The following is a 23,848-nucleotide window of genomic DNA, read 5'->3' on the forward strand; positions in this document are numbered from 1 at the left end:
AAAAATACCCGTCAGTAAGGAAGGATGCTTTAATAAGCGGTCTGAAATGCACTCAATACATCACTCGCAAAAACTGAACATAAAACTCTTTGCGACATTAGTTGAAAAAAGTTTAACTCGTATTATAACACAGCGTTTAAATTTTTTTTAGTAATAAGTAATTCCTAGTTTTTTTCTTATTTCAACGGCCCGCTCACCAGAAAGGTTCAACGGAAAAACAAGGAAAAATTTTAGAGAAAAAGTATGGTACTGCAGATAACTGCGCCAATTTCAAACCACTTTTTCTTTTGCTTCCAAAAACCCTAAGTTAACAGAATTTTTTACTGGACACTTTTCCCATTAATAGCTTCGAGCATGAGACTTTTTTTGTCCCGACTATTTGAAAAATGGGGAGGAACTTTGTTTTCGGGTGTTTTAGATTTTTTCTTTGTTTTCCACGCAAAATCAGGCATCACATATAATTATCGGAACGGGTCGAACGATATATTATATTGAAGCCCTTTCATCCGTGATTCGAACGACATTAAAAAATTTTGAAAATTTTCTCAGTGTCGAGAAAAACCGGTTCGCAAAAAAACTTACATTTTAAAATTTTTTCGTTTTCCTAATCATTTTTCTTCAAAAACCGTTTTCCAATTGACCTATTTTACTATGACTATCTTCTATTTTTGCCTAATATGCCTAAATTCTATAATATGCCTAAATTCTATTTTTTCGTTCAGATCTTTTAATCACAACATGCAGAAAAAAACGACAATTTTTGTAATTTTTAAAGACTTTTGTCGGAACATTCTGTGATACATGCATAGCAACCGGCTATCCTTGTTCACTTATGTATTTTTACCATTTTTCTAAGATAACTTTTTAGAAACCACTCATGTTTTACTATAGTTCGGTCGAAACATAAGTCGAACACCTCAACCCGGGTAGAGCAAAAAGGAGCGCTAACAGTCAATCTATTCTGCTTATGAAAAAAAAAGAAACATTCAATTAATTTCAGCTATTTACTGAGGAAATAGCCCGTGTTTAAATGAATTTTGTTAAACCTTTTCAATTTATTTTTGATTGCCCCTGAGATCACAAGTTAAAATTTTTATTAATTTCTGGCAAAGTGAATGGAAACAGTCTGATGATCAAACTTGAGACCATCTTATGATAGAAATTTCCATGTTAATTGCGACTATTAAGCAATTCAGTTTTAAATATTCATAACTCCAGGCAACTATTTTTAAAGGACTTTCATCAAATTAGACCATGCCTTGTTGCAATTAGTCTCTGTCTGAGACTGTTTTTATTAAATGTTCACTTCAATTTCTGGCTCCATTGATTATCTTTTTTTTGTGTTCTTTTGAAGTGACCAAAACAAAACTGGGTGCGTGCAATAATACATGTAAAAACTACCGTGTCTTTCCTATTATGGCCTCCCAGACTAGTAATAAAAAATAATAGCCCCCAGCCCTGTGGTGATTTTACCATTACGGGGGGCTTTAATTTTTAGGTGGCGGACTATAATGTGGAAAACCCCAATTAACCTAGATAGCCATTAACCGACATTAGCAATTAATCGAAACTCGAAACGAAAATTTGATATTGTATTATGTCCACGCAGGAAGCAAAAATGGTACGCACAACCTAAGAAAGAGGTGGATATAATTTATCACAAGATCAAAAAATTCATCTAATTCAGTTTCTAATGCCACTCTTGACTTAACTTTCGATTTACAAAAAAATTATAAAAGGCCTTAAAGACCATTGAATTTCAAAAACAGCTTATAAATGACACTTTTTTGATGAAATTAAACCAATTTGAAAAACTGGATCAATATGTAAATTTTGTATTCCTCCGGGAAATCTGAAATTAAAATCCACTTTCGAAATTTAAGTCAATCACGTTTATCGTGACCTTTAGAAATTTTCTGTTCGATAAAGGAATTGGCCTTCCTTTTAGCAAAATAAAGGAAATTGAAAAGAAATCAAAAGACCAACCGAGAAAAATCAAATATTACTGTGAACAACCTTCAAGACGTCTTCCTGAAAAAAAAAGCAAAAATAAAGATAAGCCGTAAAAGCAAGGATAGGAGTAAAACAAAGTAATAGATAATTTTGTAAGTTAGGTTTTCAAATTTTTTTTATAAGCCTGATCGCTCGCTTCATGCGCACGCAATTAGACAAGGATCTATAACTTCTAACCGGTTTTTCTCAACACACGAACTTTTTGGGAAATTTCTAATGTCGTTCAAATCACGACTGAAAGAGCTTTAATACTATATATCACTCAATCCATTCCGAAGATTATTTATGGTACCTGATTTTGCGTGAAAAGTCTTTAAACATGCCCGAATACAAAGTTCCTCCCCATATTCAATGATCGAAACATAAATCATCAAGACCTGGATTTTCTCTACATTTTCAGGCCGACCGAATTGAATTTCCGAAATCTCCCAAAACGATGCAATACGCATATAACAAAATTTTTTGTACCGCGATCGTTTTTTCAAAAGCTTGACCAAAAAATTGCGTTAAATGTTTGACCGAAAAACCCACACTCTTTTTAGAATTTGTAAACAAAATTAATAACTGGTAACAAATTTAAAAAAACATTGGGCAAATAAGCCGACGGAATTAAAGCCGACAATTGATAAGCTGAAAAACAGCCGAAATATTTTCTGACAAAAAATCATTAAAAAGTTTAAATCTACCCGCTACAATACAAACCCTATAAATTTCTCTCAGTAAGGCATTCAAAGAAAACCAATAACCACTTCACAATTGAACATCATTCCATCCAAGAGGTGTTTCCTGTACTCGGCCTGTTAGCACCACGTCCGACAAAAACTTATAAAAACTTCGCAAAAACTATCAAAAATGGCAAAAGGGACAGTTTACTGATTAGTTTGTATACTATTGCGGCCTGAAAAAAAAAGATTTGTTTGAAACATTTGAATTAAACTCAAAATGAGAATTTGTAGCTCTTCGGTGAAAAAAATTGTTCGCCTGATTTTGATCACGCATAACTGCCTTTAGTCACGATTTTTTTTATACTTACATACATAAATATTAACTACAGTTTCCTATTTAAAATATAATACAATCTTCAATTTAAACCGGCAATGTGACATTACAGCACATAGGATTGTTGCGCCATATATAAAAAAAAATGATCACAAAATTGTACAAATTTTCGAACTTCTAGAGATGAAATTGAAAACATCTCCAAAAAAAATTGAAACCCAAGCTGTAATTTAAAAGCTTTCGACAATATTTTCAACCTTCAAAACACAGCACAAAAATTTCAGCTGCAATATTTTTCGTTTCTATCAAGGCACATTTTTTTTACCTGCGACATCAAAATAAAATTGATTCTTGATTATATTAGCAGTCAAACGCCCCAACAACTGGTTCTTCTGCTGAAGGGTATGGTGAAACGAACTGAGATGATTTCATCGTGAATACCTTGAGCAAAAAATTTGTATTTTCACAGTTAGCCGAATAGTCCATTTTTCTAATGTGCTCACAAACTTGAAAGAATATCTCGGAGTTTTGATCTTTTGAGGCACTTGTTTGGAACAGTTGCTTGGACGCTGCAGTCAAACTAAGGTCTACAAAAGCCTGGAAGACATTTTTGAAATCGTCTTCGCTTGAAAACATAACCAACTTGCATAACCAAATACACAAACTGTCCTGCAGTTCAGCTTGGTGTTTATATTCGTCGAAATTTGACAATGTCTGACTATTGACCAAGGCCTCCAAAGCCACATTGACACATCTCAAGAACAAATCCTCAAACTGAGAACGACTACTCATCGACTGCAACGAATTCACCGCATTTATTTTCACTTTGAAGTTCTGACAAGACTCTATAGTATTAATCAAGGCTTCCTGAAGGGGTTTTATAAACTCTTCTTTTCGACGACTGGTCAAAACTGAGTTCTGAAGGACAAGCCCTGCCGCGTAGCATGCGTTCCACCTCACTTTAGCAAGACATGGTCCCGCAACTAGTCCGATCAAAGCGTCAAATGCAGACTGCAACAGAAGGTTAAACCTCGGTTGCTCGTCAAGTAGAGCATCATTTACACAGTACAGAAGGCTTCCGATTCCTCTCACTGCGTTGTATTTGCACCTATATTAAAATTTCCAGTTCAGTTGCGATAAATTTTGTAGGTCGCAAATCAAATTATTTTACAGACAACTCTAGCTCTACGCATATTTTAAGGTTAACAAATGCTCAAGAGTCAATAAAATTTTTAGGTGCACCAAAAACTGTTTCATCATTAAAAATTGTTGCATTAAAGTACAAAAACATAATTTCAATAAGCGCTATTTTAGGTAGATTTCTTGATTAGAAGTTGCGGAAAAAGGCAATAAACATTTTTTGTAATTCGTAAAAATCAGTATGGTCGAAGAACTCACCTATCTTGATCTTCACTGCTTTTGATGCAGGACTGGAGACATTGGCAGAAAATGGCCGGAGTGAGCTCCAGAAGAAAGTTGGGGTCTGAGTCCGAGAGTGCAATGAAGTTGTCAGACAAGTTGGCAAGCGTCCAGCAAGCTCGCGAACGAACGTACCTGAAGAACAGTTCAAATATTTTACAAAGAGACAAAGCAGAGCTTCGTACCACTTGCGATACAAAAATGAATGACTATCACTACTTGCATATGAGTCGACAAACAAAAATTTAAGAAAATAGTTTTCAAAATTAAAAATGCAAAAAAAAAAGAAATCTTGGAACTGAATGAATTACCTACGACTTTAAAGTTTTATAAAAATAGGCGAAGCGAAGCTTCTCACTCCTTGCGATACAACACATACATAGCAAGACAAACTAACCGGCAGAATAAATGAAAACCGATGAAAAAATCATCAATTCTTTTTTAGAAATATCGAAAAAATTGATCTATCAAAATGTTCCCTGTATTTTACTTGAGTAAAAGTTCCTTTCAATAAATGTTGCCTCCAGGCGATATATTCTAAGCGGAAATTTTTTAGCCAAGAAATAAGGGGGAGAAACTAATTATAAAATTCAGACCAAAAAAAGTAGACTTGGATATGACGTAAATTTCAGTCCTCCACTAAACGTTGAGATGACCGAAGTTGTTTACGTGGAAAAGTATGTAAGCCACAAGTACAAAAAATCAAAATTGATATTAATTTCATGAAACAAAAATGAGAAAACTCAAGAACATGATATTGTTCATTATTTTTGAAAATATCGTGTGTTTTTCCTTGTTTAAACTTCGTGGAAAGTATTCAAATTCATTCAAGTGAATAATCTAGAACTCTTTAGTTTTTAAAAGTCGGGCAGGAAAAAGGACTGAACCCTGAATGTATCTATGTATCAATCTCGCACGTGGGCAAAATGAATCACTTGAATTTACCTGTTGGTATGCGATATGAGGGAGAAAATAGCTTTTGAGACATCCACAATGAAAGTGTAATCACTCTTGAGCGAAGGCAGAAACTGGATATAACTGCCCAGGGCACGGAGGGCGGCGCCTGCCACGTTGTGATCACTCTCCACCGAGTATCCTTTGAAAACAAAAACAATTTAAGCAGGCTGTAGTGAAAGTAGAACAGAATATTTCGATCACAGTTAATTTTGTTTTAAAAAAAGGCATTTTGCTTTTCAAATATTGCCGTTTCATGAAGCATGTGGAGAAGAGTTAAGAAAGTTTTAGCAACAGTAGCACTTGAAATGGATCAATATGATGAGTGATTCTTCGCTCGTATATCCGTCTGAAAAGGACAAACTTTAAGCCAGAAAAGGACATTTCTGTGTTAAAAGAACAAACTTTAACACAGAGATGTTTTGGTATCTTCAAAAAATCGATCCAACTTTAACGCGCTTCAACATGGTTTATAATACGATACATCTCTCTACTATAATTTGACGCAATTATTTGTTGTACCTGTTTGGCTTGATAAAAATAGAAAAAAAGACACGAATATAAAGCTCTTTCCCACTTCGAAGTCGGAACAAGTTCTTTCCCTTTTCGAGCCGTTTTTTTCCCTAAAACGTAACTCGAAAAATTTACATCAAAAATGAAAATCAAACACAGATAGCCGGTTACTGTGCAACTACCACAGAATGTTTCGACCGAACTGATATAGATTTGAAGAAACAAGAATTTAAAATGAATTAGGTGAAAAAGCAAAATGGACTGGTACAGATAGCTGAAACAATATTTAAACGGGAGTAGATTTAAATTCTCTCATCGCGTGTCATTCGCTATTTTAAATTCATCTAGTATGAAAAACGGAAAAATTAAAACGATAAGAATTAATCGGTGCAATAGATTTGGCTAAGTGCAGGCCCAAACCTTTCTTCCAAAAGTGGGTCATTTAGAGCTTATTTTTGGTTCTGATTAGTCATCTAAAAATTTCGCCACTTAAAAGTCAAGTTTCTGTCAAGTTTAATCCTTAAAAATTCTAAAACTACCGGACTAATCTTTGAGAAAATTATATCAACCTGAGTTTTTGATATAGCCGAACAAACTTTCAGAAAAGATTGATGTCCAAAAATATGCATAAAAATGGTTTTATATATAGTAAAACTGACTTTTGCTATCAAACAAAAAATATTCGTTCATAACATAACGAATATTATACCCTTCTTAAACCAGGAGATTATACCCTCCTTAAAATTTTTTGGTCTAAATAAGAAATAATTTGATACACAGTGGCAAAGCTGCAGCTTTGCAAACACGAGCGAGAAAGCAGCAAAGATCCAGGAACTTTAAAATGCACAAAAACTCGTATTTTGCATGCAATAATAGAATAGGCTATTCTTGCACCACAAAAAAACTGAAGGTAACCACACTAACTTTGTATGTAATAAATAAAAAAGTATTAAGCCAAATGCGTAGAAAATATGCATTCCAAGAACCTCACGGAGTTACCCGAGTTGAAAATTTTTTGAAATGAGATCTTTATTATTATTCTCTTGTATGAAACAAAGTTTTTTCGGTTCAATAGATGAATTAAAAAGCAACAATTGTGTTAGTTTATTGCTAATCGAAAGTCAAAGCGCTGAGGATTATAGGGCTTCTGTAGCCTACCGATTCAAAGGTGCCATCAAAAGTTGCACTTTTGCTTGTTACATAGGTTGAAAAAAGTTGCATCTAACTATCACACTACGCTACGCTTGTGGAACAATTTTCTGACCGCTTGAACTAAAAGAATCATTGAAAGCTGTAGTTGATTGAAAAGAGCCAAAAATTACCCATTTTGGGGTAAAAATTGACCCGATTTTTGAAGAATAAATTGCACCATATTACTACTGCTAAAATGTTAAGTATCTTTAGTCCCCATCAATTTTTGTCTAATGTCAAACAAATTAGAGAAAACGCGTTTAAAAATCCTATTCTGTTCGTTTTCTCCGATAATTGAAATCAGCACTATATAACATGAGATTGAGATAGACGAAAGGCATCATAAGTACCAATTGAGACCGTACCCTAACCTATCATGAGAGTGACGCAGTACATCTTCCTCGAGTGGGGTAATCTCTCGTAGACTGAGGGTGGAATTGCAGCTAGACAGTCGCAGGCAACTGAGCGTATGGCACTTCTATTTTTGGGTTTAAGTAGCTGAGTCAAGGGCCCATCCAGTACCTTAACACACGCTCCAATTAGGATATCAATAAAACTAGACCACTGATATAAAATTGAAAAACCAAGTAAAAACTGAAATCGAAGAACCGAAAACTGATGAACGGACCATATTTGGATTAATCTTAATCTGCTATTCTTAGTCAAAAGAAACTGATTTTCTAATGTTTAAGCAAATATGTAAAAATCATGAAAATTCTCTCTGTTGTGTAAAAATTATGACGGAATTCTGCCTTCACAAGGTTTTGGGGAAAATTTCCAGAGCAGAAAATTCTGGCTCCTGTCGTACGTAGAACAACAGCTGTTTATTTTTTCCGCAGAGTATTATTAAAAGCTATAATAAACGAACTCACATGTTTCCAAAAGTCAAACAATTTATCTGGACACATCTGTGTACACTTGGGCATAGCCCTTGCCACTTTCTCCAGCATGGCCAGAACTGCTATCTTCACTTCCTGGCAGAACACGTCTGGACCCAGCCCTGCATCCACCAGAGTCTGAATTGAGTCCACACTAGGTAGCATGACTTGGAAGTAGTGGACAGACAGTGAAGCCACAAAGTTGTAAGCTGAAATCTTAAGTGCCTCTGAAACAGAAGGAAGAAAATTTTTAAAAAGCCAACAACAATTTCAGAATGGCTCCAAATTTTTTACTTTTAAATTTTCATTCAATTTCTGAGACTTTCATGATCGAAATTTTTTCCGTGAGAGTAATTTATTGCAAATCACTCGCGTGCATATTTTTTTCGTAAATTTGCGTAAGGTTGACGAAAAACGTTTTAGATTTTCGATTACTTTCAGGCCTTAGATGGAAAAGCACCACACGACACTAATTGGAATCAATTAACACCGCCAGCAGACAGTTGGAAAAGAGTCAATGATCGCAAGTAAATAGAAAAAAATACTGACCTGATTTTTTTCTGCTTACTTTTTGAAAAATCTCAACTTTCGAATTTCCTATATGGCTTAAAGCTGGCCTTACGAAATAGATGGCCTTAAAGCACTTTCAATTACTGGAACAATTTATGATTGACACTTTTTTGATAAAATTGGCCCAATTTGAGAAAACTGAATCAAACTGAATCAATAGCTAAAATGTTTTGTTTTGCTGGGAAATTTGATAGTTAAATTCCATTTTTGAAATTACAAGTTGATCACGTTTTTCGTGACCTCTACACTTTCTCTGTTCGATAATGGAGTTTGCCTTTATTTCAAAAAAGTCTATATTCCAGTTTAAAGAAATCAAAAGTCAAACCGCGAAAAAGTAAATTTAAGCCTGCCTTCTGAAAAAATCGAAACAAAATCATCGCGACCTATATAAGAGTCTGAACTACGTTCATCGACTCTTAAAAATGATAAAGACTAAAACATTTTTCATGGCCATACGTTAATTGAGCTTTTTGTGACTAGTAAATTGAAAGTCAAGCTCCACACGCCCAAAAAAATAGACCAACTTCAGAAAAATTTTTGTCAAAGAAAACTAATTCGGAGCACTCTGCAACGCGCACTTATTCCTCCAGAACGAAGTGGCAAGGAACTTTGTATTTCAGTGGTTTTATTTACTTTATTGATTCGAATGAGCTTGGCCTCGTAAATAGTTGGAACGTTGACCTAACATTAAAACGATGACAGCCTAGAGTGCAATTTCCTTGGCTAATTAAACCTTAAATTTCAAACTCTCTGCGAGTTGCAAACATGAACTTTTGGTATTTGACTGCTGTGATCATAACTCACAAAAAAAACACATTGCAATATCGTCGTTAGATGCATGCTTTTGATAATTTTAAAAGAATCACTTCATAAAGAACTTCCTGGCCGACATATGGCTGTTGAACTTTAACAGTTTTTCATCAACTATGAACTTCACGTTTAATTAAATACCCACGTGTTGCCAAGATCAATTAAGTAGCTTCATAAAAGAGCTTTTTTATAATTAGTTCCTTAGTGGAAGCAACAATTTCCAAATTTTTTTTTAATGAAAGCCTTTCAGTTCACTTTTGCAATACAGGACTTTGCCTTTATTCTTAAAATAAATGTCACTTAGCTCTCAAATTAGCGTCTAATAAGCTTCAATTGAAACATTACCTTGGTCAGGGTTGGTGCTTTCTTTGGTGTAGGGGTGACCATTGTGAATTATGTCTTTCATGATTGACATTGCCCAACATTCCTCCCCTTTCAACGACACCACCGCCGCTGGTTGATTTTTCTCCATGGGTAGTTGGTTCTCATTAGCAATATTGTCACCCGATCCTCTTATGTGCTCCAAGTCATTTTTAGCACCACCTCTCAAATTCAGCCCCGAGACACTCAAGCACAAACTTGACCTGGAACCAGCAACTGAGCTCCCTGATAGCCCCGTTCCGTAGAGTCCATAAGAAGTTAGAGGGGTATGGGCACCGCTTCTGATATATCCCCCTCCCCTCGCACAACCCGAATCGTCCGATTCATTCAACAATTTAGCTCTGCTTGGAGGCTGGAACTGTTTGAATATCTCGTAAACTTCAGCTAGCGGAGGATCAATTTGGGTGATCGAGGAGAGACACTTAATAGCCTCTAGTCTTGTCGGACAGTGAGTTGAGTTGAGAAAGTTAACCAAGTGTCGAACAACTCTAGTAAGGAGACCAAAACGCAGCTTGTGATAGGGAGTGGACAATATCAGATCTGAGAGCGCCTTAAACATAGCGAGATTTCTTAAGTTTTAAGTAGCTTTTTTTGCAAGTTTTTTGATACAGAAGTCATTTAAACTGGTAAAAGAATATTTCCAGAATATAGCGTAAATGTGCTTCATAGCTTTAGATATCTTAAAACATGAAATAATATGAAAAAAATCCAGATTTAAACATAACCAACAGATAGCTGGAAAAGTTTCAATGTACTCAAGATAATAAAACAACGACTGGTCATTTTGGAAGCAATTCCGGAGAACTACATACCGTCTTTAAAAAAATGAAATTCTTATAAGGTTGCAAAATCAGAACTTAAAAAATCACAAAATGTGGGGAAAATTTTTCGAACTAAATTTCCCGCACTATTACTGGAAAAACCAGTGAGTTTTAACTATAGTAAAAATTGCTTAAATCAGAAAAAATCTCTGGTATGAAAAATTTAGCCGACAAACATTAGGCAGACTAACGATAGCCCGACCGTTAAATCTTCCAAGCAGAAAATTTTGAAGTTCCAAAAATTTAGGCTATTGGCCGGACTCAAACGCTAGATTTTGGTTGCCTCAATCATGTACAGTATCTCTAGGCTGAGCGGGCAAAAGTAGTAGAATTACCTCACGGATGTATGGCTCTCATTGAAAATATCCACTACTTCGCATTACTCAAACCTCATTGGTTGAAAAACAGCGGTGGCTGTGTTGCGCTATATCTAGACATAAACGGCGTTTTTTATTGCTCGCATCTTAAATAAAATCAGTGAAGTCCGGAAACTTCGGATCAACTCGAAAGAAAATCGTCCCAAAAATCGAGCATCAAATAGTCTTCAAAATTAAAATTGGTACATTAATTTAGAAATTCAAAACAAAACCAAAATTTTTTTTCGTTGATAATAGCAGTGTTTTTGGGTACCTATACATCGCCAATCGAAGATTGGAAAAGAGTAATGAACGCAAGTAAACATAAAAAAAGACTGACTTTCTTGAGAAAAAAACTTTCGAGTTTCAAAGAAAAAAATAGATGCCCTCAAAGCTTTTTGAATTACTAGAACAACGAATGATTGGCGTTTTTTGACAACATTAACCCAACTAGAGAAAATTGGATCAAAATGTAAAGTTTTTATTCCGCTGGAAATCTAGAAATTAAATTCCACTTTCAAAACTAGAAATCTTTCTCGTTTTTTTTTGCGCCATTTCCAGGTTCTTATTTGAAGAGTGCTATGTACGTCATTATCAGCAGATGAACTTCAATTGAACTCAAAAAATCATATATATCTGAGTGCATTCGCAGGTTCTTGATCAGTGCGAACACAAAAATTTGCAAGCGCAGGTTCTTGATCAGTGCGAACACAAAAATTTGCAAAGGCTTACCGTATATTTTCTGGTTCCAGCAAGTAATTTCTTGTCGAAATTTTACTAAGGATCCCCTTTTGGTACTAAAAAGTGACAGGCATTTCTGGCTGATAAGCCGAAAATTCTCTTAAAAAGCACATGTATACCATGACAATTTCTGCCAATTTGGAGCAGAGAGAGAGCCTAAAACCAAGTAATTTTTGCTCAAACTTTCAAAAGGTGCTTAAACATTTGACAAAACAGACATTTGACAAATCTGGTTATTCTAGTGTTCAGCCAAAGCTCCTAAAAGCGAGAAGTCTGATTTGGAAAAAAATAGCAAATGGACAATTGGAAAAATCAATGGGTGCCAGGAAACATAAAAATTCATATGATTTTTGAAAAAACTTGCAACTTTGGTATTGCGAGGAAAAAAATAGATGACATAAAAGCTCTTTGAGTTTCGAGAACAGTTTATAAATGACACGTTTTGATGAAAATGAACCCAATTCAAGAAAGCTGGACTAATTAGCCAAATTTTATATTCCGCTGAAAAATATGAAAACTTAAATTCACCTTTCGAAACCAGAAGTTGATCACGTTTTTCGGATTACACTTCTGCTGTTCGATAATCGAGTTTAACCTCCTTTTAATGAAGGAAATGAACTTAAATTTAAAAAAAAAATCAACATTGAAACCGCCAAACATCAAACCTGAACGAACAAGACGAACAAAAAATACAAAAAAATTATCACCATCTATATATCTATAGGTATATATCTACAGCACCATATCAAAAAATCCTGTTATACGGCTGGGCATTCATCATTAGGTTCCATAGTGAAACCAAATATCAACGAGGGCCAACTTTTCAATTCATGAAGGCGGTGCCACGACTCAAAACTGCTAACAGAAATAATGAAAAAAGTATACACGCAGAAAACTTGCTCAGGTAATTCATTTAAGAACTGCTGACAATTCGCTAAAACTAGGAAAAGTTATTTCAATCACAATTTTTCAATTGAAATGCATATTCAATTAGAAATTCTTGACGTTACCAAAGACATCCAATAATTTTCAATTAACTCCACCACCAATTTATTCCGAACATACGCACGAAAAAAATCGAAATGTATCAGGATAGCATAAAATGATGTTATTTTTAAATAAAGTACAAAATCCCACATATAATTCTCCGAGATACGTTTGGTACGATATCGCAGTGGATGGCACCGCACGCAAATACTTCAATGCCCTAGGCTGAGAGATGTTACCCTTTTGACAGGGCTCTTCGGTTGCGACTCGGAATTAAGCTGATTCGAACTTATTTTCCCGATGTAGATAGCCTCAGAACCGAAAATTCAGATTAGCTGTCTGAAGCGATGAAATTGCATTCTTCTTCCGCAGTGTATTCAGATTCTTCGTCAATATTGTCTAATTTTACGAAAGTTACATACTTGAGCAATATGTCTTTCTTTCCGCATGATTTTTAAGGGACTTTTTTCGCTGGGCAAGATCGACAGTGATTAGATAAATAATTGTGTCCGCAGAAATAGCATGGTTTCGACTCTCTTTTTTGTCGAATCATCAGAGTTGTTGTTGTTCTGAGCTCGGTCTACTCTTTTGCAGCTTTCTTAAATCGACTTTGTCTGTTCTTGTTTAATCTTCGAGTTCTGATTTGAGAATGAAATATGAGATGAAGAATTCTGGCCCATCTGCTTTTTGCAGTGTTGAAGAGGTAGCAGTGGACAATATTCGTAAAAATCCTTGAATGTTGTATTGGCCAAATTGATGTGAGTGAAATTTTGTAGAAATCGTTTCTTACTTTCGGTTCCCATTGAAAAAAATTAACATTGATTTCACCCTTTGATCCGCCTCGTGGTAAAAAGAATTAGGTCCGATTTTTGGTCCCTTCTTGCGACATTCGTTTTGTCTGTTTTCCGAATTTCTGCTTGGTTGCGCTTAAAACGATTCTCAGCATCAGTGGCATATTCAGGTTCTCCAATCCTCTCTGCGTTCTGCTTCCGGAGGTAGGTCATCAAAGACTTGGCTGGTTCTGACAAAAAGTCATTTGGGTCACAATGTTCCCTGAGTGTAACCGCTAAAAAGAATTCACCGATCCATGTGTCCCGATTAAAAAGTGGGTCTGGAGTTGGTCTAGGCCAAAAAAATGGAACTCCCAAAAGATCTGAACGATCGTCGCGATTAAAAACTGCGGGTTTCGCCGTGGAATAATAAACCTACTAGGAATTTCTAACTAACTAAAACTAAAATAGAAGTTTGAATTCAATTGGTTATATATTGGTTTTGTTAATTCAAGATGATGATAACTGCTATCTTTCAACAACCATTTATAATTAGTAGCAAAAAGTTCGGACAGACAGAATTAATTAAAATGAGCAATCAGTGCTTTTCGACGCTTTTTTGCATGCAAAATCTGAAGCCCAACAACCTTGAATTTTTTGTCAGGCCAAATTCAAAATGCGAGATCGTCGATTATCCGATGATTATGCTAGCCTAATTTTTAAATACTGCTATGAGCATCCAGATTTTACTATAAAACATTTCGACGCTTCGGATGCAATTGCCCGCCGTGGTTATAGGTTTTGAGCGAAACTCGGATCTACTTAACAATCCCCCTATTGTATCTACCAAAGAATCTCCACCCCTGTAATTGAAAACAGTAATTTCGCACAAGAGCATTGTATGTAAATTCGGATTTCGCTGCATTCTTATTGGTCGACAGTTTGCTGCAAGTAACCTTAGTAACGATCTACTCCCATTTCTTGAAATGGGGATTAATAAGTAGATCCCGTAGTTCTGCTTTCTGAACTTTCGACGTTATGTTTATTTCAGTTTTAATTTTCGTTGATCTCTAGACAGTTGCTCTTTTTAATTAATTCTGTCTGTCCGAACTTTTTGCAACTCTCTATAACAGTGACACTTTTTGCATCGATTCATTTTAGCACATAGTCAAGTTCGAGATAACTGTCCCGACCTTGAACATCTGATCTAAATCAATCACACTTTAAACAAATCTAGCACTCACACATAGACTAGCAATAAGTCAGACAATACTAGGCTAGACAGCCGTCGCAGGTGGCTAGTAGATTTGGCAGGGGTGAACAAAAAGCATGAGTTGCCAAAAGCTCACAAAACAAACGCATAATTTCCATCACCCAATCGCGATAAGATTATGGGAGAACAAGGTATAGTTTAATTGTGGCTGGCGCAGTGGTAATGAGGCTTGCTTAGCAATTATAAAACCGTGGCTTCCAAATCACATTTGTGCTATCATTTGCAAGCTCAGTTCTTGTTTACGCCCTATAGCTTATTTACGTTACATAGTTTACCTCATTATCTTCATTTTAATTAAGACATGATTGTCCCGCACTATGAGCATATTTTAATCAACAACAACTCTGATTCTTAAAAAAATTATCCCAAGGAGAAAAAATTGGTCTATATGATTCAAATTCGAGCTTCATTTTATCTTCTTCAATGCGAAGATTTGCAAATTGACCAGTGTCTTACAGTTACTAATGCGATTGAAATTGTTGGTGATGTACATGATTTTCACCTGCTTTCAAAATCTACCAAATTTATATTAACAAGTCACCAATAATTAGTCCAATTCAGAGCAAATCAAGCGTCTTTCTTTGTTGGTATGAAAACAAACTAAAGATATGAAGCTGCTCTAAACAATTGGTTTGTTTTCGTTTTCTGGCCTATTAACTTTTGACATGTGTTTTCATGTGTAAACACTTGGTATTACGAAGATATTTTTCATAATAACAACATCAATTGTACCTCCTGATGTGATTGTAGTAAGACCATTAAATGACTCCTACTAACAGAGCATTAAAAACATTCTATGAGCTCATAAAAACATTCTATGACTATTTGTATTGTGACGTATTTCTTTAGAATAATGCAAGTAGGACGGCTTTTGGCACCAATTAATCAGAGCCATAAGTTTTCTTGACCGATATCCGTTCTTAGATTCCAATCACATTCATATATATTCAAGTACAGCCGTGTTTCCATAAAATCAATTGTAAAAGGGCATCTTGCGTGAGACGAAAAAACTTCAAGTAGTTCAAACAACTATCGGTTGACTTCTTATCAATATCCAACTGTTTGCCAAATCCCGCCTGCAAGGAAATAGATCGCTCAAAATCGCCCACACTCAACACAAACATTTGATGGTAAGAAATGGTAAATGTTATACACTGCGTGTGGTGAAATAATTCAGACACAGAAGCAAGGAAAGATATGTTTGTCTAAGACACACAGCGAGTCAAGAGACAAAGCCTCCGAGTGTTATTTGAGCAAACATTGCGCAAATTGTTTGAACAACAATGTTTTCAATCTCCCTTGGATAAAAATTTGAAACACTTCCAGCCAATTTATCAAATGATTGGCAACAAAAAAATACTAAAACCAGCAGAAAATCCTTCGAATCCCCTAAGTATGAATTTTGACGTTATCGCCTTATCGGTAGACAACGCCTACGTTTAAATTTATCTCTAAACTGACAATTTAAACTCTTGAATCGTTTTCAGTATAGCAAATGACCTTCAAATTAAAAATCGCAAACAACTTTTTAGAGAAAAAATAAGTGTTCGTGGAATTGGCAATAATTTTTCTCATTATTTTCTCTTGTTTTGAAATATTGCTAACGCGTGAGTTGGGCCACCTACAATGCGATATGTTTTCGTGATCGGTTTTGGCTCGAAGTATCTAGAGAGCATTACAGAGACAATTGAAGCGAAGTATACAGAGAGCATTGGAGTGTTAAAAAAGACCAAACAAAAGCCAAAATAAACACCAAAATTGAAAGAGACCGGGTTGCGAACCCCAAATTACAGTTTTAACTAACAACAAATGTTTGCGATAAATCAAATGATCTCAATTTGAGAAACTCTGTTTCAAATGGGGGCTAAAAGTTTATACTTAACTGTCTGGCTGTGGAAAAACATCTCAAATTAGAGTACTTGTATACTCTATGATGGTAAATTTAAAACTCATTCGCGAAACACTTTGTTATTCTGTGTACTTTTAAAAGTCATAATTGAGAATGTTATCAAAGTCAAATGTAAAAAAAAAACTTCAGGTGAAGATCACAAAAATTTATCAAATCTTTACATTGAGTGATGAACAGAAACGAACCAATTAGATCTAATTTTAGCGAAAGGACAATTTTTCAGGATAATTGAGGCCCCACCAGAGTCACAACATATTTAGATATATTGCGAATCAAGAGATTTTGAGTCTCATGCAATAACCACTCAGCCACGCACGCTCAAACACTAGTCACGAATAACGCAGCTGCATATAATAAATTGTCAATGCCATTCAGCAAAAGTGGCACCAAATACAAATAGACACAGTTTAGCATGTACAAATTTGGAATATAACAAACTGAAGGCATCCACACTAACTTTGCATGGACCAAATCAGAAAGCATAAAGCCACATTATGTATATTATGCATTCAAAAAAATTGCAAGATAAATTGAGTTAGAAAATTTCTGAAATCGAGTTTTTATGATTGTCACATTGTTTAAAGCAAATAACTTTTTTCGGTTCATTTGATTAATTTAAAATGCATCAACTGTGTTAACGTACTACTATTCGAGTGTCAAAGCACATGCTATCAAAAAGTCGTCCCAAAAGTGGCGCCAATATTTGCGGTTTAGGTTAGAAATAAAGAAGATTCTTAATAATACACTAAGCTGACGCTAGTGTAAAAACCACGAATCCGAGAAAATAAGACACCTAGAAAAAAAACTAATGAATCTGCTAAGTGTACTCGGTACTTTGATTTGAATTTTAAGGAAATCTATCCTGTCATCCTGGAAATGAAAGTAACTGCACGTAATTCTTACAAATTTGTAAGAATAGATGTTAACAGGAAAAAAAATGAAAAAACATTGCGCCAAACTGTGCCAATAATTAGTGCTTCTCGAATCATTAACACAGAGGCAAAGCTGCCAAAGAAAATCAAGCAAATTAAAAATGGTAATGGTCTTCGAAAGAAAATGACTTCTGCGGGAATCGAACTTCAGTCATTTCAAGTACATAAGTCGACTGCCCTAAAAAAATGCGCCACTCACACTTACAATTTACATAGACCAAACTAGTCACTGATAAACTGGAAAATGCATGCTATTAAGCTGCCAGTACTATGCAACAAACGTGCCACCAAAATGAAAACTTTTATTGGCGAGTTTAGTTGGAAAAAGTGAACTTCAATTATGACACTATGCTCACTAGCTCGATTGGGCATTCGTAACATTGACATAACGCTTAAAAAACTGCTTTTTCAGTTTCCAATCCCTCGTCGAATTACCATTTTAAGTTGTTAGAAAAATGTTCATATGGCAATTTGCATGCAAGAAATATTGTACACAATGGAAAAACATACAAAATTAGCTCCACAGGAGTCTATGTCACGCCATCAACTACCTACTGCATTGGAGTCTACTGTTTTTTTAATGCTGACCTACATGCGCATGCTATCATGTAAATACCAGCCACTAATTTTATTACGTTTTTATTGCAGTTTATAATATCAAAAGTCAATTAAAATAGAACTTCGTAAACCGAAATTTACTAAAAAAAATCGAAGGGGGCAGACAGGAACAGAGCCAAAACAAAACTTCAAAAACTTGAACAAAACTGAAAAAATTTGACTGACAAAAACTGGAAGAACAAAAACTAGACAACAATAAATAAAACTAGAGATGAACAATTTCAGCCTGTGAAAACGGTGAAAAAATTTTAGCACCCAGTTATAATACCAAATCTAGAATGAACAAAAGATCATACCTGCAAAGCAACTGGCAAAGTCACGAACCCAAAATCTAAACTAGTAATCTGCACCAAGACGCGATGCAGCTCTTTCACCGAGGCAGCTAGAGTGTACGAGTAGGAAGTATAGGCCTTCGGGTCATAGCGATCATCGGCCGCTGCCAAAATGTATGGCCTTGCCAAGACTAGAAATTGTGAGAGACATTGTAAAGCTTGGACTTTAGACTTCATATTTCTGTCTCGCAACATGAGGTAGAAAAACGGATGCTGACTCGGAACGAAATCAGTGATGCTTTCGTCTGGAATAAATTGCCACCAGTACCCGAAAGTTAGCTTGTTTGGCGAGAACTTGAGCACTTCCAATAAGCAGTTCAGTGAAACAGTGCGCACTTTCTTGCACACACCTCCTAGCTTGGACAGGTCGCTATCGTGTTGTTTCTGTGAACATAAGAATTTTTGCGAATTTGATTCGGAAATAATAGAAAACTCCGATTTATGACTTCCTAAAAGCTCTCGAATATCTATGTAGTCTTCTTGTGGTGTAACTAAATCTTTCTCTGTATCTGAGAACTGACTTGTGACCATCTCACTCTGTGTATTGTCGTCATCGCTCTCAAAATCTGAATCATTCGCAGTATCATTTCCAGCACTCTTCTGATTTTTTATTTTCATTCTCAGCATATCTTGATTGAACGCAGTTTGTTGTGCCGAATTAGCTCCCAGTTTATTCATAATGCTCGTGTTCTTAATCGGCTCAAGTGGCCTTTGAGGAAGGTCGTAGAAGCCTGGGAGTCCCAAAACCATGTAGTACCTGATTGATGCGAAAATGGAGCCCAAATTACGGGTAATTTCGCCCTTGTTGTACTGTGTTATTGAAGTTATTCCATCGAATGCGATCACGATCAGACGTAGATGAGATACCTGGAATAAACGAAACACTTTAACCCAAGAAAAAACGACTCAAGGTCACGTGACCTCTTTGGGGGAGGGCTTCTGTAGCGATTCTGCTTAGGCGTACATATATAGGATTTTCTAGGCTAAAAAGCGCTGACTAGTATTAACGTGTACTGCTATCGGAAACGGCAAGCAACATGCTTTTTTATCTGATCAGAAAAAAAAAGAAACAGGCAGAAACATTTTTAAAAGAAACCCATAAATTTAGCATGCAGATCAGTAAGAAAAGAAGCCAAAAGCATGGCAATATGAACAGGCTAACTGGTCTTGGAATCAAAAGCACATTCAATGATTCATCTATTAACATAAAAACTAAGGGCTCATTAAGCTTTGAACTCGAAATAGGAAGGCGGATTTTTTATATATTAAAAATTTGAGCAAATAGCTTGAATCTGATTAGCTGATAGTCAAAACCAACAGAAAAATAGCAACTAGCGATAGAGCAGTTTCTCTATTTTTGGACCTCATAAAAAGAAACAAAGAAAGAATGAATTTCTCCAGTATATGAAAACATCAAATTTTAAATATACAACATGACAGATTCTGAGACTTGGAGATGACAGATAACGGGATCCTAGGATCCACCACGGATCTGCCAATATGTTTGTTTTTTTTTTTTAAATTTTAAATTCTTTTTTTTATGTTTCGGTAGATTCGATTAGATACTTAAATTGTTGGTGACTGACACAGCTTTTCTTTCAGCATGGTTACTCTAGCTCAGTGGTCAGTGGTTGGATTAGTTATCGTTTATCGTTTTTTTTTTTTTTTTTTTTTCTAAGTATTTTGAAAACAAATTAGTGAGAAAAAATTTTTAAAAATCTAAAAAGTGCGATTTCTCGAAAACTAGCGGGTTCTGGAGGGTCATTTTTTTCCACCTAATTCGTAACCCTACGGGGGTTGTCCAGCAGCATTTAACCAACGGTTGTATTAGTTTTTTTTTTTTTTTATAATTCATAAATATATTTCACCAATTCGATATTTTGAATCAGATAAGTTTGGAAATTGTGGTAATAACGCGATATTTCCATAAAAGAACTATTTTCAATATCCACTGGGAGCAAGCCCAAGCTATTCATTTTATTATACAATTTGCATGCTCTATATCGTATCGAGAATCTTTCGATTTTACGTTTGCAAAGAGGTTCCAATAGTTAGTATTTGATGCCATGAACCTCTGGCAAATGTGTTTTAAAAAAAGTTGCAGGTTGTTAATACCACAGTTTGCATTGAAGAAAAAGTGTTCAACTTAATTCAATTGTTCAAACTGCCGTGCTTTGGTTCGATTTGTAACATTAGAATTCAATTTAAATATCATTTAGAAAAATTTATTTCAGCAAAAATCAAAGAGGAACTGGAAAAGCGTCAGACAATTAAGTATAAAAACTTGACTTATACATTCACCTCGTCCAGATTTTGTTCTTTGGGCTGCGTGAGGCAGTCTAGGAGCACTCTCAAGATGGCAGACTGAGTATGCTCGTGAATGACTCCTCGGTCACACCTGATGGCTAAGTTGGAGAAGCACTGGTACGCCAGACGCTGGATGTTGAAATCCAGATGACTCTGACCTCCAATATACTAACAAAGAAAACAATTTTGTGAAACAGTTATAAAAAGCATATTTTGCTGAAACGTGCTGAACAATCCAACAAATAAATCATTCATGAAATCTGAAGAAATCCTAACTAAATTGGTTTTCTATTAAAAATAGACTCATAGTTTTCTCGTTCCTCAGAATTGATTGATTTTTTTTCTTCAAATTTATAAAAACCTTAAGTTCCAAATGGGCAGATCTATACATCAAATCAAACATCAAAAATTTCAAACAGGTTTTCTCGACACTGGGAAAGTTTTTTTTCGAAATTTGTTAATGTCGATCGAATCATGACTGAAAGGACTTTAATATGATATATCACTCAACACAGTCCGGTGATTATTTGTGGTACCTGATTTTGCGTGAAAAACAAAAAAACTAATACAAATTTCCTCCCGAATACAAAGTTCCTCCCCATTTTCAATGGTCGGAACAAAAATATCTTTAATACTTAACACATAAAAAAACTTACGCCCTTCAAAACAGCTGAGTCTCCCACAACTAATATTTCTTTATGAGGGTCACTCATGGTCCCGGCTCCGTATAGAATGGCCCCTAGAGCCCTGAACAGATCATTCAGGAGCCTTTCGGGACTTGTTTTAATCCACTTCAAAATCTGACAAAGCGTGAAATCAAACGCCTTGCGGGACAGTCTAACTTGCAATTCATTCAGCGAAGTCTCGACAAAATGACAAAATTTCTGGATGCTCGATTGAATCTCCGGATCTCGATTACCAAATTTGCCCGATTCGAAAGATGATTTTTTGTGTTTGTTCTCGGAACTAAATTCACGAATGAGTCGCAGAATGGTGTTTGAGAGGGTCTCGTAAGTTGTACTTGCACTCAGTTTCGTTTTGAGACACTTGTCCAGCATTTGGGGCAGCGAGTCTCCCATTCGCAGGTCAAATGGGTCATCGAACACGTCTCCACGACTCATTGCCTAACTGAAAATTAACTATTTTTCAAATTCTTTGAACAACTCTCATTAAGAAGGACTGTCGAGGCATTTCTAACATTTTTTGTGTTGCATTTTCTCGAAGACTGAGAGGAACTTTGGTTTCGAGTCGTTTTTTTAAGCTAAATTTGACTGTCTCGAGGAAAGCTCACAGGGGGTCAAGTGTGGTATCATAATAAGCCTTTTTGGTCGTGATTCGGATCCTACAAATAAAATTTGAGAAATTGCTGTGTCGACAAAAATTGGCCTGATTTTTTTCACAAGGCAACTGGCTATCCTTTTTAAGTCAAGCATCCAGAGACATAATTAAGAAGGTTAACTATTTAAGCCTAACTAGGCTATGACTTTCTTGCAAGAGCTCGTCTCGCAAATTGCATCCATCTGCACGCTCGAACTTCGAAGCAGCACATGATTGCTAGCAAGTTTTACGAACACTTGCTTAAGAATACCCCAATGTTGCCCCTTTTGCCCTCAAACTCTTAATACGATCCTATATAAAAACCAAAAACACTTAAACTTTATTTTGCTTAAATTTCACATGCATTTTCCGCATTAACTTTATTTTTCATTCAATCGGCTCACAAAAATACAAATTATTGTATTTTTGTACTTCTGTTACCTTAAAGCTTCAAGATCAAACCTTTCTCTAGAATCCTCTAAAGTTTCGTGTTACCTTCAGCAAAACAAATAGAGTAGATATTTGTCTCGTTACGGTCAACCAAAAAATAATAGTCAAAAATGTCACATTTGCCAAATTCAATCGATTTTATTGGCAAGGCAACAATTCGTCCGAAGCGACTACTAGTATGATTTACAAAAGTGACCATTCTTAGAGCGCTAGTTTTTGCACCAAGCGACAATTATCAAATCAAGTATCTCCCAGTAGCGTTAGCAGCTAAACTTACTGCATCAATACACCGATTATTTAACTCGAAAAATCAAATTCCAAAACGCGAAAATATCTGGCGGATCAAGTTAACATATCCCCCCCCAAGGGCTTGGGGTGGGGAGGATGTTAACTTGGTCCTATCTGGCTCGCTTGGATTTCGCACACATGCAAGGTTAAAATCGAAACTAGATTTGCTACAGCTACTAGGCTCTATATTTTAAATGTTAAAAATGGACGATCCTTAATGGCATTTTGAAAATTAAATTTCTCCAACTAAAAAGCGATGACATTTACTTGATGATCATGTTGCAGTTGCTAATTAGGAAAAAGAACCTGAATCTTGCATCAATGAAATAGTAAATCGGATTATGAATTATTTCCGAAGCCGCTAGGTTGCCTTTTCATTAAATTTCAAAATCTAAGCCTGCTTTCATCTTTCTATTCTGACTTAGCTAGCTGCCCTTTTAATTAGCCTTCAGTTTCTACATCAACAGCATACTAACTAGACTGAGTATAATCAAATGATAAGATGGTAAAATTAGTTTCAAAAGGACAAGACGCCAACTTAAGTACAAAATGCCCAAATTAAACTTAATCAGCTGTCAATGTTATTTTTCGACTTTCGTAAGAAAAATGCGAAAATTTTTTTCAATTTTCATATGATTTTTTTTTGCTTGCTAAACAATCGTCACCCCTTACATGAATCTTTTCGATGAAAGTAGCTATTCAATTCTCATTCCAAATGGAAAACAATTTAAATCTGATTCCTTGACTTTTCGATTTGCCATGACTAATAAGTTAAGTCATTCTAAAAAGTACCATGCAATTTAACATTCTGCGGTTAGCTTTCACCTATGAAATTACAAATAAGCAGGTTTATTGTTAGTTCATGACTAAGATGCGTCACCAAATTGACACCCACTTACTTCAACATTTGCATTTTTAATGCCACAGGCTCCTTTTACTTTTCTGTCTATACTTCCACAAATAACTTGATTAACCTACCCCATAGAAAAGAAACATTTCAATTGAACTCCATGGAATTG

General features: G+C 35.4%; 2 protein-coding genes across 2 annotated transcripts in view; both read right to left on the minus strand.

The window, feature by feature from the left end:
• The window catches only part of LOC134847719 (elongation factor G, mitochondrial-like), a 540,091-nt gene that overhangs the window by 439,438 nt on the left and 76,805 nt on the right, over positions 1–23,848 (minus strand). The window lies entirely within an intron of this gene.
• On the minus strand, positions 2,926–21,913 carry LOC134847867 (HEAT repeat-containing protein 6-like). The gene is made up of 9 exons (XM_063865120.1): positions 21,431–21,913; positions 20,769–20,942; positions 18,432–19,334; positions 9,693–10,278; positions 7,962–8,194; positions 7,461–7,611; positions 5,377–5,527; positions 4,411–4,566; positions 2,926–4,120 (listed from the first exon to the last, which is right to left on the minus strand). Exons 1-9 carry the CDS (start codon positions 21,893–21,895, stop codon positions 3,373–3,375), a joined length of 3,567 nt encoding a protein of 1,188 aa, XP_063721190.1. The 5' UTR covers positions 21,896–21,913; the 3' UTR covers positions 2,926–3,372.

This window comes from Symsagittifera roscoffensis, chromosome 6 (genome assembly GCF_963678635.1).
Source record: "Symsagittifera roscoffensis chromosome 6, txSymRosc1.1, whole genome shotgun sequence".
Classification (NCBI taxonomy): Eukaryota; Metazoa; Xenacoelomorpha; order Acoela; family Convolutidae; genus Symsagittifera; species Symsagittifera roscoffensis.

Bases quoted from the DNA above. Each gene is read 5' to 3' on its own strand.
- LOC134847867 (XM_063865120.1), bottom strand. From the start codon at position 21,895: ATGAGTCGTGGAGACGTGTTCGATGACCCATTTGACCTGCGAATGGGA. The intron at 7,612-7,961 runs GTGAGTTCGTTT...GCGTGTGTTAAG, and splicing joins TGTTTGACTTTTGGAAACAT to GTACTGGATGGGCCCTTGAC. The intron at 4,121-4,410 runs GTGAGTTCTTCG...ATTTTAATATAG, and splicing joins AGCAGTGAAGATCAAGATAG to GTGCAAATACAACGCAGTGA.